Here is a 16,101-nt window from a genome sequence, read left to right as displayed (position 1 = left end):
ATTCAAGTATGTGAAAATATTCCCTATTTTCAGGTTACTTTGTTCGCTGTTTCGTTCAGGTCAGTATTCCTTCCTTTAGAGGTTTGGAACTCAACATTCAGTAAGTGCTGGATATTGCTGTTCTTAAGCCTTGTGAGAAGGACCAGCACAGTGGAAAGGAAGGGGGGAGGGAGGGAAGGAAGAAATGAAAGGGGAGGAGAGTCCATATCTGAAGAGAGACTCCAGACTAGAGAAATTTTACTGACATCCATTCAGTTTCCAGCAGGGTGTCCTTCAAGGGCTTTTACTGAGATCCAAAGGCCCTTGCAATTCACAGAGGCATTTACATGCAACGTTGCCCTCTGGGAGCTAAGGTATAACTGTACTCCTGGATAATAATAACAAAGAATACTACCAGACTCCTATTGAAATGTCAACCAGGCACTACTGTTGTAGCAGTAACAAAGAGATGCTAATATAATTAATTATGAAGCCTCAGTACCCTCATTAACACATCTTTAGTGCCTAGATCTTTGAAAATCAGCTGTATAAAGTGACTGTTGGAGTTAATTCCTTATAAATTGCCTTCTGTCACATCCCAGCACTGCAGCAAGTTCTCTTAGGCCTTGTTGACGGTAAGAAATCTGGTTTGTTTTTGTTGGTTTTTTTTTAGTGCTGATGCAGTTATACTGGTGTTGCTAAAGGTATAAGCTGTTGCATAAGCAGGAGTTTGTCAGGCTAGAATAGAGCAAAATAAAAATGCCTTTAGTCAACCCAGCTTCCACAATTGGTAGCATAAATAGGAAAAGTTTCAATCAATTAAACGGAAAACTAAGGACAAAAGAAAAACAGGAATGAAAGGTGTCACATAATTTGGCATTAAAATGTTTCCGGACCTTTTTTTAAATTTGAGGATCGCAGCCAGTTTATAGCTCTCCCTCCTCCTCCTGCCTTTACGACAGCATTTCAGCTCCAGGCCTCATTCCAATGCATCCTCCCTCCCCACCACTCCCGCTTACAAATATATATTTCAATAGACTTAGGCTACATGGAGTTCCAAAACCAGCATGTAACTGGTGCAATTGTCTTTTACACTTCTCCACAGAGAGCCACATGCATGCCTTCTTAAGCCCTGTTTTGTCATGTTTTAACTCCTTTTTTTTTTTTTTAGTTAGACTGGCATCAGTACTTGTGTTGGGAACCCTACACACACACTAAAGAGAAAAGTTACACAAGCTGGCTATGTTGGTGGTTCATTCTGTTATTCTGAGTACCAGACTACTATCCTGTCATTCTCCTAAAAGATAAAGGTGCCATCTTACAGAGGCGATAAAAAGAAAGTGATCATTACAAATCACTTGGCATTTTCTGCAGCAGTCGGAACACTCACACTGACATATCCAATTTGTCTATACAAGATATTCTGCTTCCCTTAATCTTCCATGTGCTTTTGAGAAGATGATAATCTTTCTGCAGTGCATAATTTTGTAAAGTTATCTCTGTGTGTGTTTGTGTAATATGCTCCAGGATCCTTTGGGATCCTTATTATACTTGGGATAACAGACCAATCAAAATGGGATACTTTTATTTGCCATTTCAGAAGTGGCTTTCACACTAAGAGTAAGATGATTTTGCTGGTCTAGCTAAACTGGCAACATGCAAACTCTCTAAATGGAAGTGAAATTTATATCACTAAAAGGAGTCCTTGCAAATCTGTCTTTCCTGCAGTATTAGTTAACATCATTGTACAACATTATTTTATTCTCCACTCTTAAATTACATATCCATACCCCAGTAAAGCTATGATGTATTTATTGATTATTCAGTGTTCATAGAAATCAGGTATAAGAAATGAAAGTAGCATGCTTGAAATTCAATAAATATATAGATATCTGAAGAGCAATCAAGAACTATCATGCAAATTCTGCTTGCTTGCTTTACCTAAGTACAAATCTGATGGTACTGGGTGGAATATAACTACTTATTTCTGAACGTACTTTTTTGAAAAACCACCTCAGCAACGTATAGCCAATTCTATTCAGATGAGTAATACCTGTCTGCAGTGCTTTTTGAGATAGCCAGCTGCTTCATACTTATCAATTAAAATTCCAACAATTGTTTGAGATACTATAGAGATAGTATGAGTTGATGAAGTGACGTACAGAACAGATAAATAATTTTTAGTCATGCATGGTTACTGAATATGGGATTAATTTACGGGATGTCAGCATTTTCTTCCATGTTGTCAGCACTGCAAAGGGTCAGCTACCTTTTAAGATTGGCATGCCAGATTGTACTTTTATTTCTGAGATTAGATGGTGGGCATGCTGGTACAAACTCAGCAGGAACTAGAGGCTGCCGAGTCTAAAAGGAGAGAGACACTGCCAATCACCTAGTTGACAGCATCAAGCCTCTGTCCAAGGCAGAGGCTCCCAGCTGCCACCGAGTTCAGAGCACCATGACAGCCAGGAATTGGGATCCTGAGCCTTTCACAGATGCCTCTTTCGATATGCCACGGCTCTTGGCCCTGTGCCAGCTCTCGCTTACCATTCAAAACCCGCCGGCATGATGTCTTTGCGCCCCTGTGGTGGTAGCTTGCTGACACCTGCCACAAAGCAAGCTTTCCCTGTGCTCCTTCCCGTTTTGGTTATACTTGACTAAAACCTTTGTCTTGTTCTTATCAATGAAGGAATGAATATGGGATAGGGAATACCTGTATAGCGCAAGAAATCATACCCATAATATTTAATAAGGACACCCCAACTCTAATTGTACAAAGCATAATAGATCTATGATTTTAATGGAGGTGGATTCTTTTTATAACGTATCATGTCTCTAGGTGTAACAGAACTTCAGAAATAAGGCAACATGTTTTCTGCCTAAATTGAAAGTATGGTTTTCAAAGCAAAAAGGGCACAGCATCTGCAGGGACATTTGGGAAGGGGAACAGGGAAAAGGAGGTCAGAAATTAGAGAAAATGCATGAGCCCTTTACAAGTGGTGCTGGAGAAGAAATAGCTGGAGGATTCACACGGCTTGAGGTAACACAACGAGTCCGGGCAAGGACGTGAACCCTCATTAAGCTACTGAGCATCTGGTTGGCTACACGGATGCTGTGTTCTTAACACTGAAGAGTTGTGGTGACCTTTCTTTCCTTCAAGTTTAGTGAATGTGTGAATACCTGATGTTTTAAAATCACAAATCTCTAACAAAAGGAAATGATGTGTACATTAGCAGCACGTCCACAAAATAAGTATTGGATATGATTGAAACACTGCTCTGCAGTTTAGCAACTTGGGTTCTGTTCTTTCTTCTGCCATAAATTCCCAGCATGATTTGGCAAGTCATCTAACCCTTACACCTGAAATTTCCTCTGTCAAAAAACGGCACCAGCAGTTCTCTACCTTGCAGAGCTTTGGCAAGGGTAAAATAAATGCTTGTGATATATTCCAAGTACAAGATGAGGACTATCACAGGTAACACTGTAGATAAACAGACTGTGGTCAACTCATTACTTCTTGGTCTTGCAGTTGAACTCCAAAATCACCACCTACAGTAGCATGATAGCGTGCTGCTGTCGCTAAAGTGCTAAAGTTGCTCCAAACTTTTGGGAACAAGCTACACCAGACTATTGATGAAACTAAAGAGGTGTCCTTTTAAATAATGCTGCAGATGTAAGGGGCTTTCCAGTAATTTTCCTTTTGGATAGTATCTTGATTATTTTTCTCTAGGAAGATTTCCATTTAACACAAACCTCTGAGTCTCAGTGAGACTAACTTCTAGATCAGTAGAGCAAAAAACCTCACTCTCAAGCAAATGACACTCAAGATCTAGTTCAAAACTAAACAGTATGGGAGTAACTGATCAGGTATTGTCTACACCCAAACAACAAGCACAAAATGTCAGCATAAAGCCAGTTCAAACTCTATAGAGCATACTTCGCTTAATTCAAAGGCAATACAGTTAAGTAGCCAGACCCCAGCCAAACCAAATTTGTCATGCTAGGCAATAGAGTAGTGCACAGGTTTGAAATGAACAATCAGAGAAACAGAATTAGGTCTTGCTGGTTATACCAGCTGGGGAGACAGGTAGGTTCCGGAGTGATGATTATTTGATACAAACCCTTTTTACTGTATGAAGACTTTTGTTGTTTGGCTGTATTTTGTTCTGGTTTTTTTTAAATAAATGAGAGTATGTAAAAAGTTCCGTTTCTCTGAACAGAACCATCAATCAGTAAAAGGCAATGCCTTTGATCCCATTTCAAGCCCCTCACTGCCAATCTAAGCCCCAAGAGCTCTTTCTCATGGCCAGACACTCCATTCTTGTTTTAACTATACATGTTGCTTTCTTCATCCTTACTTCCATCTGTTTGGGATGGAGAGAATGGAGGGGAAGGTGTAAAAGGGGAAGGCTCAGTTATGTCTCTCTATTTTTAGGTAGAGACTGCTGTTTTGGCAGTCTGAAGCCTCAGCAGAACTCAATTGTTTCATTTATCACAAATAGAGGGCAGCTACTACACCCACTAGTGGGTGAATTTTTACTGAGATGTAGCTTAGAATGTTTGTTTTGCTCCAGGTCACAGAAATCAAACCCCCAGTGTGCACGTTTATTGTTATAACTCATTCTTTTTTCTGATACTTTCTCCCCCAGTGCTTCTTCCCACACTGCTTTCTCTTTACCTCAATCTTCTCTTGTTCTTGTTTGTTTTCTGATGCTGATTTACTCCATTATGTGAAAGTGAACACTTATTAATACTTTGTCTCATGAAACACAAAGAAGAAAAAGCACAGATCAGCACTGTAGTAATAATAACCACTTTAGAGAGACTTAGTGGCCTCAGGCTAATAACAACCCTCTCCGAATTATCCCTGATTTTACCTTATTTTCAATGTACTGTTACTATGTCAAAACAAAAATATCTACATATCTGATACTGCCATGCCAGAACAAAAAAGCAAGATACAATTTACTGAAATACTGTTGGTATATTGAAACCCCAGCAAATCAGAGATACTGGAATAAAGAAGGATTAAACTGAAATTACTTAGAACAGTCATCTTCTGGTGCTGTTTGCTCCTTTCTCATCCTCAGGGAAGAGAGAGTCCAGACATGCACCACATTATGGGGAACCTGTACTATATTTGCAGTAACTTTGCATATTACTTGCTGAAAAAATTGTTGATTTGGTTTTGGTCTGTTTCACATATTCAAATCCAGTTTTCTTATCTCACTTTGCCATCTCAAAATGCACTAACTTTTCTCCCTAAATTCCCTCTGACAAGTTATTTAACATTTTTAAATTGCAGTTTGCACTTAGCATTTTTATTATGATCCAGACTGTATATAAATTAATGCTTGTAATATGTACTCTACTACCAAACAGTAATATTCCTTGGCAGTTCTAATCATACCAATTAAAGATAATTTACTGATGACGTAAGATGATCTATTTATAGGTGATAAATCAAAACATCAAGAACCTCTTTAAAAACCACTCTGCTATTGGGTTCAAATATTTAGTATCAGTTATTCAACACAAAGTAAATTGAGCTAAAAAAGTCCCCCTATATTTAACTATTTGCACTAGAAACACTCATCCAACAATGTTCGCTTTATGTACTTTTAATAGGGTTGTTGAATTTGAGTAGAAAATATATTTATTTCACTAAGGGACAGATGATCTTGTCACTATTTTGCATCTTCAAGCTAATCTCTTAAAAAATAAGCACTTCTCAGTAAGTGCTGTACTAGGATTTCACTAATAGCAGCAGAGCACTGTTTTACAATATAGCAGATGAGTTCTTGAATTAATACACTGAGGCAGAACATCAAGTATTTTCTCCAGAGAAGGGACTGGAATCCTGCTGTGACAAAACCAGTACATTGTTTCCAATACTGTTATGTCTTTTAAAGCTGCTTTGTAAATGGATGTTTAAAACAAGGTGGAAACAGAAAGCTGGATGAGAAATAAAGATGGTAAAGTAGTCTCAAACCCATGGCTACAGACACCTGGTTGAAAATCTAAAGAAGAATTCTAGAGCTGTGACTTTTGAGATGTTTCACTTGTGTTAAAAATTGGTAGAGAAGGTCAGCAGACTATACTTTGTCATCAAGTATTGTAATTCACATCCTGATATCTGACCTGGTAAAAAATAAGCCATACCACAAAAAAAGGACATAAAACCCCCACCCTTCTTGGTCAAGCCAATGGTCCATCTAGTCCATTATTCACTGCCACATGGCGCTGACCAAAAGAAAGGTGCCAGGGACCTGCCTATAAGAGAAGTGGACTATGAAAGTGGTCAGGCTTGCATCCTGTCACTAAAAACACAGTCTCCTACTGCCACTGTTAGAGCTTCCACATGTACCAGCTGCCTCCTGCTGCAGGAGATGCTGAACTTGAACTCTGGAAATTCAGATTGACTCCTATGCTAATTAGAGAGAGACTACAGGGCTAAAAGGACCAGCAGTCCAACCCAAGAACATGTTTATGTTCTTAGCTGTACTATGGAGTATCACAAAGGTCCACACAAACCAGGGGGAAGATTCACAGTAGATACATGGTACAGAATTTGAAATCTGGAGCCATCAATTCCATTGGGACTTTTTTCCTTTGCTTTTGAAGGAGGTGTCACTTAACCTCTTTCTGCTTCAGTTTCACTATCTGTAAAATGGCTATAAAACTTCTTTATCTTGAGTTTTAGGGAATCTTATTTCACTATTATCTGTAAAGTACTTTAAATTCCTCAGAAGAACCGCCACACTCAGCTCTGACATAAATGGATTCACATGTGCTAAAGCGGTGCTACGTCCATTCTCACGAGCGCCTACTCTGTATCCTGTAATCTTGATTTTTACATACAGGCCAAACTCCTTCCCAGCAACAGCAGGAATAGCTCTGCTGAAGTTAGCGCATCTGTGCCTGCTTATGCCAGGGCTAAATTTAGCCTCTGTTTTCATCATTAAGTTGTTCCAACGGAGTTACATTTAGAAAGAAACCTGTAAGCACAGTCATACCTGTTAGGAATAATTACTTAAGGAAGCTGTGACACCAGTAAACGTTTCTGCGGACACAAGTAGCATGACTGTTATCCAGCTGTGCCCACCCTGACAGGCAGATGTTGTACCAGGTTAACTACAGCTCTCCGGTGCGCCCAGGGAGAGCTGCCCAGCTCCGGCAACCCAGCTGGCATGCAGCAAACTCAGAGCGAGGTCAAGCAGTAATTCACCCACAGTACGAATTACCATAATTCCCTCAACAAGACCAACCAACACAGAAAGGGAGGAATTCAAAACGCACGCCAGGTGTTACACGCTCCTCCATCCCATTTCCTCGGCAAGCACATGCCGCGTACGCTAACCGAAGCCGCGTACTTAAACCCGCGTTTCCAGCATTACAAATAACTCCTCCTCGGCCCGGAGCCCCAGGCCCGCTTCCCCGCTGCACGACGGCATCTGCCGGCGGCACCCCGCGACGGACGCCCGCGGCTCCGGAGCAGCCACACGGGACGCAACTCGTACCGCTGAGCGCTGCGGGATTTTTGCGCCGCCAGTCGCCGAATATCAGATTTCTCCTCAAACACCGTTTTTTTCCTCACAATACCGCCCTTCCCGCCGCGGCCTTTCCCCGCGCTCGGCTTTGTCGCCACCCCCCCGCCTCCCCGGCGCCATCTTAGCTCCTGGCACCCGCTGCGCCCTCCCGCCGGCGCTGCCACTGGTGCCCCCGGCGGGGCCGGCCGGGGCGCAGCGCGGGTACGGCCGGAGGGGAAGGGGAAGCCGCCGCCGGACCTACGGCACTAGGGAAGGTGCCCGCCGGGGGCAGCCCGTGCCCCTCTCCCGCACGGAGCCGCCGCCCGCCCAGCACGGACCCTCCGTGCCCTTCCCCAACATGGCACCCACCCGGCTCAGTTTACCGCCCGCAGGCCGGCGGCCTCGTCGCTCGGGGTGACGTCACGCCGCAGCGCCTCGCCCGTTTCCATGGGAACCCGCGGAGCGGGCGGTGGGAGCCGGCTGGGCCGCGACCCCCGCTCGCCGCCATGTTCGCGGACGGGACGGCGCCCGGCGCCGACGTGGAGTCGCTGTGGAGGAGCGCCCGGACCGCGCGCTGCGAGGCGGTGAGAGACCCCGGGCGGCCTTCGGGGCGGCCTTCGGGGCGGCCTTCGGGGCGGCCCTCGCCTCGGCTTTGGCCTCGGCCTGGCTCTTACGCCGCCGGGAGGGGCCGGGCCGGACCGGCTGGGCCGGAGGCGGCTGTCAGAGCCGCGGCGGCCTGCGCCTTCCCTCGCCCCGGTCCTGCTGAAGGGGCGGCGGGGCCCCGACTCGTCCCCTCCGTGCCCGTCGGTGAACCCCCCCGCGCCAGGTCCCGCTGGCTCCAGCTCGGCCCGGCACGAAGACCGTCTCCGTAGGGAGTTTGCGTCCCTGCCGGTGCCTGGGGCAGAGCCAGCAGGCAGACACCGGCACCACGGGCCGGCCCACCCGCCGCCGGCTCTGCCCCTTTGCGGCATTTTACTAATTTAGGCCCATTATACAAATTGGCAAAAAAACCCACACGTACAGCTGCCACAAAGTTAGTAGGTTGAGAGCTGATAGTACTGCGCTTGTCATCGCATTTCGTGTTTGATGTTTCCTTTGGAGGCTCCCTGCCTTTTTGCTTTCTCTCATCCTCCCCATTCCATGCTGTAGAGCACATGGCCTGAATTTGACTGGCATTCAGGCATCTCAGTCTCAGATCAGATCATGTGAAGGTCACAGATCACCAACACATGGACAGTTACAGAGGCACCCTGCTTTTAACGATGAACCACAGGTGTGCAAATGTGCTTGAATGTCTTTATGAAATGCCAAAGAGGGGAAGATGCTTTGAATGTTTTGTGCAGCATTCTTTTTTTGTGTTTAGACTATAGACTGTCTGTCTTCTTTTACTAGAAAAGCTGCCAGACTGAGCAAATTTCAACAGTAGAAACTGCAGCACAGTCTCATACCAGCCGAGATGCTGCTGTGCAGACGGATCAAAGTAAAGATGCTCTCCAAGACTTCCAGCAAGAAGTCCAAGTAGATTACACTAGCCTTCTATCATTCCTTCAGAGAGTGGAGGATGCTGTTATCAAGGAGCTAAATAAAAACTGGAAAAGCCGTGCCTTTGATGGCTTTGAAGTGAACTGGACAGATCAGAACGAAGCAGTAAGTTGACAGAATTCAGATCCTTGTCATTACCCAAGCAGACCTGGTTGCACTGGCTCTAACTCGTTAGTTCTATTTCCTACTGCTATGATTGTTCTTGCCAGATGCTAATAATTAGACATTACTAGTTGTTTTCTTCTCCACCTTTCTCCCTGCTTGTCACCTGGCCTTGCTTAAACTGTTCTTCCTGCTAGTTGACTACGTTGCAGCAGCTTAGTGAGAAGGAAGCCTGCAGTTGGTGTAGGCTTATCGTCAGCTTCTAGTAGCCCCTTTAGAGCATGCTAGCCTAGCAGGTACCTAGGAACAGTTGCAGCCAATGATTTGGCAGCTCTTCCTATTTAGGTTATATTTGTTTAGTGTATGGTGCTTGAGAGTGGAAGCAATTTGACTGATATCAGTCAGTACATGTTGCTACAGTTGTTTTCAAACGATTGCTGGTGAAGCTTAGTGAGCGCTAGAGTCATAACTGGAAGGCTGTGCTGTAAATCCTTACAGCACAGCCTTCCAGAGTTGTTGTGCAGCCCCTGAAGTATGCAGTCTGTGAGGGGTAATTATGAGGGGACATAATTATGAGGTTTGGTAGGGTCGTGTGCTGTGAGGTTTTTCCCCAGAAAGAACTCAACAACTTTTTCACATATATCTATGTGCTATTTGGACAGAGGGGAAGCCAACACTGTAACTATGTGATCATATGCAGGGGTGTGCACAGATCTCATTTCTCTGTGTTCGGAGATTGTTGCTTCAGTGCTTAAATTTGATCTCTTCCAGGTGTTGTGTTTGCATACATTGTCATACCCAGAGGCTCAGGATCGAAACCTACAGGTTACCAGCGTCTCATGGAATGCAACCGGATCCGTTGTTGCATGCTCGTATGGCCGGTGAGTATCTGAATGGATTCAGAGTGCAACTGAAGTTGATGCAATGTCTCAGGCTGACCTGAGTTTTAGGTAGGTTTGCTTTCTCTGCAGTAATAAACTAGACGTATATATATACACCTTCTGCATGTTAAATAATTCATATTCAAAGAAACGAAATCTCAGGGTAGTCTTAAAATTATGGCTTCTATTTCTTCTACCTTCCCCTCTGCCCCAAAACCAGATACATGTACTCTTACTTATTTGTTTCTAGTTAGATTCTGTTTGGAAAGAAAATGTAAAGAGCAGATGTGTTTGCAAGTAAGTGTAGGTGAGGTTTGGAGGTACGTGCTTATCTTCGCTGAAGATCATGTTGTTTTAATGTGGTCTCTTAGCACCCCAGATGAACCTGGCACCCATTCACGCATGCACCTGATGGCACAGACATATGCTAACAAATATTTAAGGATATCTGAAATGAGGGTTGGACAAAGCATTCATCTAATCCAATGAATGTCTATAGCAGCCTCTCCTTTCTGTGCCCTACTGCTGCCCTTATTCCTTTTTCGTTCCGTTACCTTTTCCTTAGATTAAAAGCCCCAGCAAAAAGGGTATCCATGAGTGAATACATAGGGAAGAGTAAAACAGGACAGACCTGTATGTCACTTGCTCCTTCTGCTCTCCCAGTCTACAGCTGTTTTCAGATTAGAATGTGGTTTCTACGTCTGTGATTACCCTCGGTAGAATTCCATTCAATGAACTTACACAGTCTCTGTGAATCTGTATAAACTTTTAGCATCTACAGCATCCTTTAATAAGGAGTTTCACAGATCCAACTACCCATTGGATGAAAAATCGCTTTTTTTTTTTATTTGATCATATCTCTTCCAATAAAAGAATTAAGAGCATCAAATAAAGGAGTGGAAGTCAGGCCCAAAATCATTGCTTCCTGTCCGGACTACTGACTGTTCTGTGGATCTCTGTCCTCTATATCGTCCCCTTGTAGCAAGATGGGACATCATATTGGTCAGTGTGGTGCTTGTGACAGAATACATGTAACATTTTGGTAAGCATCTGATGAATGAAGGAGGTAGAAATAACAAAGGGATTAGAGTGGCAGGTGTCTGTTAGTATCCCAGAGTAATAACTCATGATCCACTTGTGGCAAACAAGTATGATGGGCATAGGACTGGATTGAAATCTCTAGAGCTGGGGTGCGTGGCGTGATTTGTGCAGGGTCATCAACACCATTTGGTGAATGTGAAGAATGTTCTCTGTTCCTGTGGAGGCAACTGCACTTCAAATCATGCTGCTTATCTCAGGCCAAGCAAGACTCAGTAAGTCTTTTCAGCCCCTATCAGTCCTCCAGGTAAGATATTCCTTGCTGTGTATTCTCAGACTGGATCTTTGAGTGCTTGTTTAGAGGAAACATGGTTTGGTTTGCAGCTCAGCCAGTTTGCAAATCAGCAGCAATTTGGTGTCTTTGGACTTTCATTCCCAAATACTCACAGCAGCTTTCTATATGCGCCCTTTAGATTATTCCCATTATTTGAATGGTTGGTAGGTCTTGGAATAGTGAATTGTACCTGAGATTTACTTGCTGGCACTTTGTTCTGTAAGTACACTGACATGTACTGTACTAGCCTGCAGAGAAGTTTCATCACCTCATGATCCCTTCACCTCAGTTTTCCTTCAAGCCACAAAGCAGCACATTGAAATGACCATTGGGGCATACCAGAGCTCTCCAAGACTGGGATTCTCTGTGGAACAGACAAGGCAAGACGTAGCTTTCTCTTATTCAGGTTGGATGGTGGGGACTGGAGCACAGAAAAATCCTACGTTTGTACCTGGAATCTGGACAGAAGAGGGTTGAATCCACAGCACCCTGATCTAGTGGTGGATGTTCCCAGTTCTGTCATGTGCCTGGCTTTCCACCCCTCCCAGCCTTCACTGATAGCTGGTAGGTTGCTCTTACCTTAGATCCTATCTGAAATGTACCCTTATTTCCTTCAGCTTGGATCATTATTTTTTTTCTCTCTCAGCTCAGCCTAAGATTTCTTGTAGAAGTAATGGTGTTGCAGCTCCTCCGACTGAGGACCTAATGCTCACCAACATCGACAAGTGCACTGTTGCTTCTGAACTGGGACTTGCTGCTTTTTCAGTGACAGCTGCCTTTGTATCATCTCCTCAGAGAGAGATGATAGAAGGAAATTCAGTCCTGGGTGTAAGTGGAAGAGTGTACTTACTTTGGTAGAGCTATATTCTCTTACACCAGAGCTGACTGTGCCCTGTATATAGCTGCCAGTCCTTTGAAGTTGGTGGGCCTGTTTCCACCCTGGCTGCATTTGTTCTGAGCTATTAGACCTTAGATGTTTTATCTTTGTCCTTTCAGGTGGCCTTTTCAGTGGGGAGCTGGTGGTGTGGGATACCAGCAGAACAGAAGACCCTGTGATCTGGAGGACTGGGATGACAGATGACACTCACACTGATCCAGTCTATCAGGTAACAGAACATCTACAGCAGACACAGCTGGGGGAGGCAAGAGTTGCCATTGCTCTATTTATTTCACCCCTTTGGCTCCTATCCACAGGCTGCTACATTTCTGCAGTTATGTTCCCTTTTGATGGGCTATTTTTTACCAAATCTAGCTACTGAACAGGCGTTTGCTGAACTTGACACTCACGCTTTAAAAAATAACTTCTCACTGTTCAGGATAAATGAAGAGTAGGCCCATTTCCATGCTGTAACTCTTTATTGATGTGGGTGCAGCTAACAATACCTGTAGTGGTTTAAAAAACGTAAGTAGCAAAGTATCACTGATCCCTAGTTGGAAGCTTAAAGCTACGTGCTTTGAGTATGTCATGTGGTCTGGCTTTCTCATGTTTTTTTGTCCTTCTGGGGTCCTGTGACTCTGGGCAATCTGTGTGTTTTCTCATCTGAAAGTCAGGAAAATGCTCCTGGTTATAGCTGGGTGAAAGTGCTATAAATACCACATGTCCAACGTGATGGCAGGTGAACCATAGAAACTGCAATACAAGAATTCAGCCCTGAACACCTAAACACATTTCTCTCCTAGCATCGACATCCGTGTGCCAGCTCCCAGCAGATGCTGGTTCAGTACCAAGATCACTGGCTGCTGCCTGGCTCTGCTCCTGCGTCATCTTGGCGGGTCAGGGGACCGCAGGCTGCTGAGTGAGGGCTTAGCAGTTGTGACAGTCCCCCTCGTCATGAGCTCATGGCATTTGGAACAGGTTAACTGGTTACCTGACGCCAAGCACAGAAACAACTCCCGGCTGTTGAGTGTGTCGACGGATGGGAAGATCCTGATGTGGAGGGAGGAGCGAGATGGTCGGCTGGCCTTGGCTGAAGGATTTGCCATGGTGGCTCAGCAGATCCCTCGCAGCACTTGGCTGAAGAAGGTGAGTTCAGCAGTTCAAAGAGGGCTGATTTGACAAAAACACTTAACTCCAGAGCCGATGTGGCAGAGCTTGCCTTCCACGTGAGAAGGGCCAGGAAAAGTCCCTTTTGAACATACGCACTAACCCTTATACCCCTCTCCTGTCCCATACAGAAATCACTCCTTGGAAAACTGGCAACAGCCTGGCTTTTGCCCTGCCCTAAGGAGAAGCTGCTGGGATGGAGAAGAGAACTTGCTTGTAATATTAATTCACATGAATCCCCTTGTAGGAGGATGCTGCAGAGGTTAAAGGCTGATCAGTGCTGCAAACATTTCAGCTGGTGCAAGTTGTGCAGCGAACAGCTCACTGGGTCCCTGGCAGGGTGGTTCACACTGCTCTGACCGTGTGTGCATTTCACGGGAGCACCCAGCTCTCACAACCGCTTTGTCTCTTTTTCTCCCAGTTCGCCGGGGGAGAGGCAGCCGTGGGTGTGACCTCGCTCTCTTTTTCACACTTTGATCACCGTGTGTTCATTGTCGGTGTGGAAGGCGGCTATTCCCTGAAGTGCTCCACTGCAGCGGAGACGCTGGCTCTCCATCCAACACGCAGTTCTGTTCCCCTCAGGGCACCAGCGGAGCTCGTCTTCTCCCCACATGGTGGGCCGGTGTACTCCGTGAGCTGCTCGCCCTTCCACAGGCAAGTGTTGTGAATTTACGCTGGTGCTGCGTGTTGGACACAATTATTGTCTGGCTCTAAACATGCATTCTTCAAATAGCCCTGGGGTGTGCGTGTGTACAAGTTCCAAAAAAGGCTCACCAGCATTGGGAATCTGATCAAGTAGCTTCCTGTCGTAGGAGAAACAATGTCCATTGGCTCTAGTGAAGCTGCCCACTTGAATATGCTGCGTGTGGGCACTACATGAGTAACACAAAAAAGCATCTGCACTCAGGCCAGGGAAGAACATTAGCACCTTCCTTAGATCACCCTAAATGTTAATATTAAAGATAATTTAAAGAAGACATGGGGAGGAGCTGAAAAAGTAATCTATTTATCAGTGATTAAGTGATCTTGCCCAGTTAGAAATCTTACTAGTAGCTGCCTGAATTTAAATTAGCAGCTCGCATCTCTGCCTGCATTTACCCACCATCCATGGAAGAGGCCCCCAAGCCATGTTTCTATGAAACATGCTGACAGCCCAGGTTTGCATTTAATTTGCATGAGACAAACCCAGTTCTAACAATGCCTGTCTCTGGATCAGCAGTTCTCAGGCATCCCTGGCCCACAAACCACCAGCAATACTGAGTGGACAACATGAGCCCTCCTTAAACTTAACCGAGGGTGGTAATGAAGCGGACCGCATCCCCATGTACAGCTTGGAAATCACTGCTTTGGGAAACACATTCAGACCTCTGCAAAGCAGTAATGTTGTCCAGGATTACACTCCTGTAGTGGATTTTGTTCTGTATCTTTAGCAATAAAGCCAAAAAAGTTTCTTGTTTCCTCCCTTCCCCAGGAACCTTTTTCTGAGCTGTGGGACTGATGGACAGGTTCACTTGCACTCCATGTTGCAGACACAACCCCTTATTTCTCTTCAGTTATCAAAGAAATACCTCTTCTGTGTACGCTGGTCTCCAGTTCGACCATTGGTCTTCGCAGCTGCCTCTGGGGAAGGCAAGTAACTGCAGGTGCCTATTCTCAGACATAAAATTAAGATTGTGCTGGGTATTAATTCATACAAGTTAATTGTACTGATTAGCACTTCCCACAAGCAGAGAGCAGTGACCATTGTTTGTACTGTGTAATGAGTGTAACAGACCAATGTCTAACTCTAGCAAGATTACTTCAGTCACAGTTAATTTTCACTTTTGATGATACCTTTACTTCTGTTGCCACAGCCATTCATAATTTTCACTTTTGATGATACCTTTACTTCTGTTGCCACAGCCATTCACAGACATAGAACATGGCAAGATTACTGTGGCTAAAACTTATTTCCAGCTTCCTTGTTTCTGACATTTACTTCTAGAGCTAATGGTTTAAAACAAGAACTTTTTCCTTGGAAAACTGCCCAAACATTTTTGAGTTAAGGAATTAAGATTTCACAGAATTTAGCAAGCTGGTTTCAGGTCTGACAGCAGAATAAATCTGTGCTGCCTTGCATTGCTGTCAGCTGTCTATCACAGCCTAGACACCACCAGAGGCAAGGGGAAACAGGTTAAAAAGAACAACTAAGTTCCAGACCAAGTAGATACTCATCTGCTGTTAAATACAAAGTCTGATGCCATAAAGCTGCAATAAACATTTCTGTTTCATAGGAGATGTGTACCTGTTTGACTTTGAGAAGAGCTCGCAGAAGCCGGCCATTTCCATAAAGCAGGCTGCAGGTGAATGCCCTGTGTACTGTTTAGAATTTAACATCAAGCAAACTCAGCTCTTGGCAGCAGGGGATGCTACCGGTACAGTCAAAGTCTGGCAGCTGAGTTCTGACTTCACTGAGCAGGGACCTAGGGAAGTGAATCATCTGGAGCAGCTGGCAAGCGAGATCATGGACTAAGGCAGCAACACAACCAGCTGCATGAGCCCTGGTACTACTCTGACTCCAGGAAAAGTTGCCTGAGCACTCACCTCTTCCACACTGTTAGCCTGTACAACACACGTGACTATGACAGCTGGAGTTTCATCCACTGAACAGTT

At 44.7% G+C, this 16,101-nt stretch overlaps 1 protein-coding gene across 1 annotated transcript; it reads left to right on the top strand.

The window, feature by feature from the left end:
• The first annotated feature begins 7,365 nt into the window (after positions 1 to 7,365).
• On the top strand, positions 7,366 to 16,056 carry DYNC2I2 (dynein 2 intermediate chain 2). The gene is given in 10 exon segments (XM_049833291.1): positions 7,366 to 7,872; positions 7,874 to 8,092; positions 8,901 to 9,155; positions 9,924 to 10,033; positions 11,812 to 11,969; positions 12,402 to 12,511; positions 13,261 to 13,428; positions 13,871 to 14,103; positions 14,921 to 15,078; positions 15,723 to 16,056. Coding segments are annotated over 10 exon segments (1,656 nt in total). The 5' UTR covers positions 7,366 to 7,866; the 3' UTR covers positions 15,962 to 16,056.
• Positions 16,057 to 16,101: the final 45 nt, after the last annotated feature.

This window comes from Accipiter gentilis, chromosome 29 (assembly GCF_929443795.1).
Source record: "Accipiter gentilis chromosome 29, bAccGen1.1, whole genome shotgun sequence".
Lineage (NCBI taxonomy): Eukaryota > Metazoa > Chordata > Aves > Accipitriformes > Accipitridae > Astur > Astur gentilis.
Note: the sequence above shows the minus strand (reverse complement) of the source record. Positions and strands in the feature narration are given on the sequence as shown.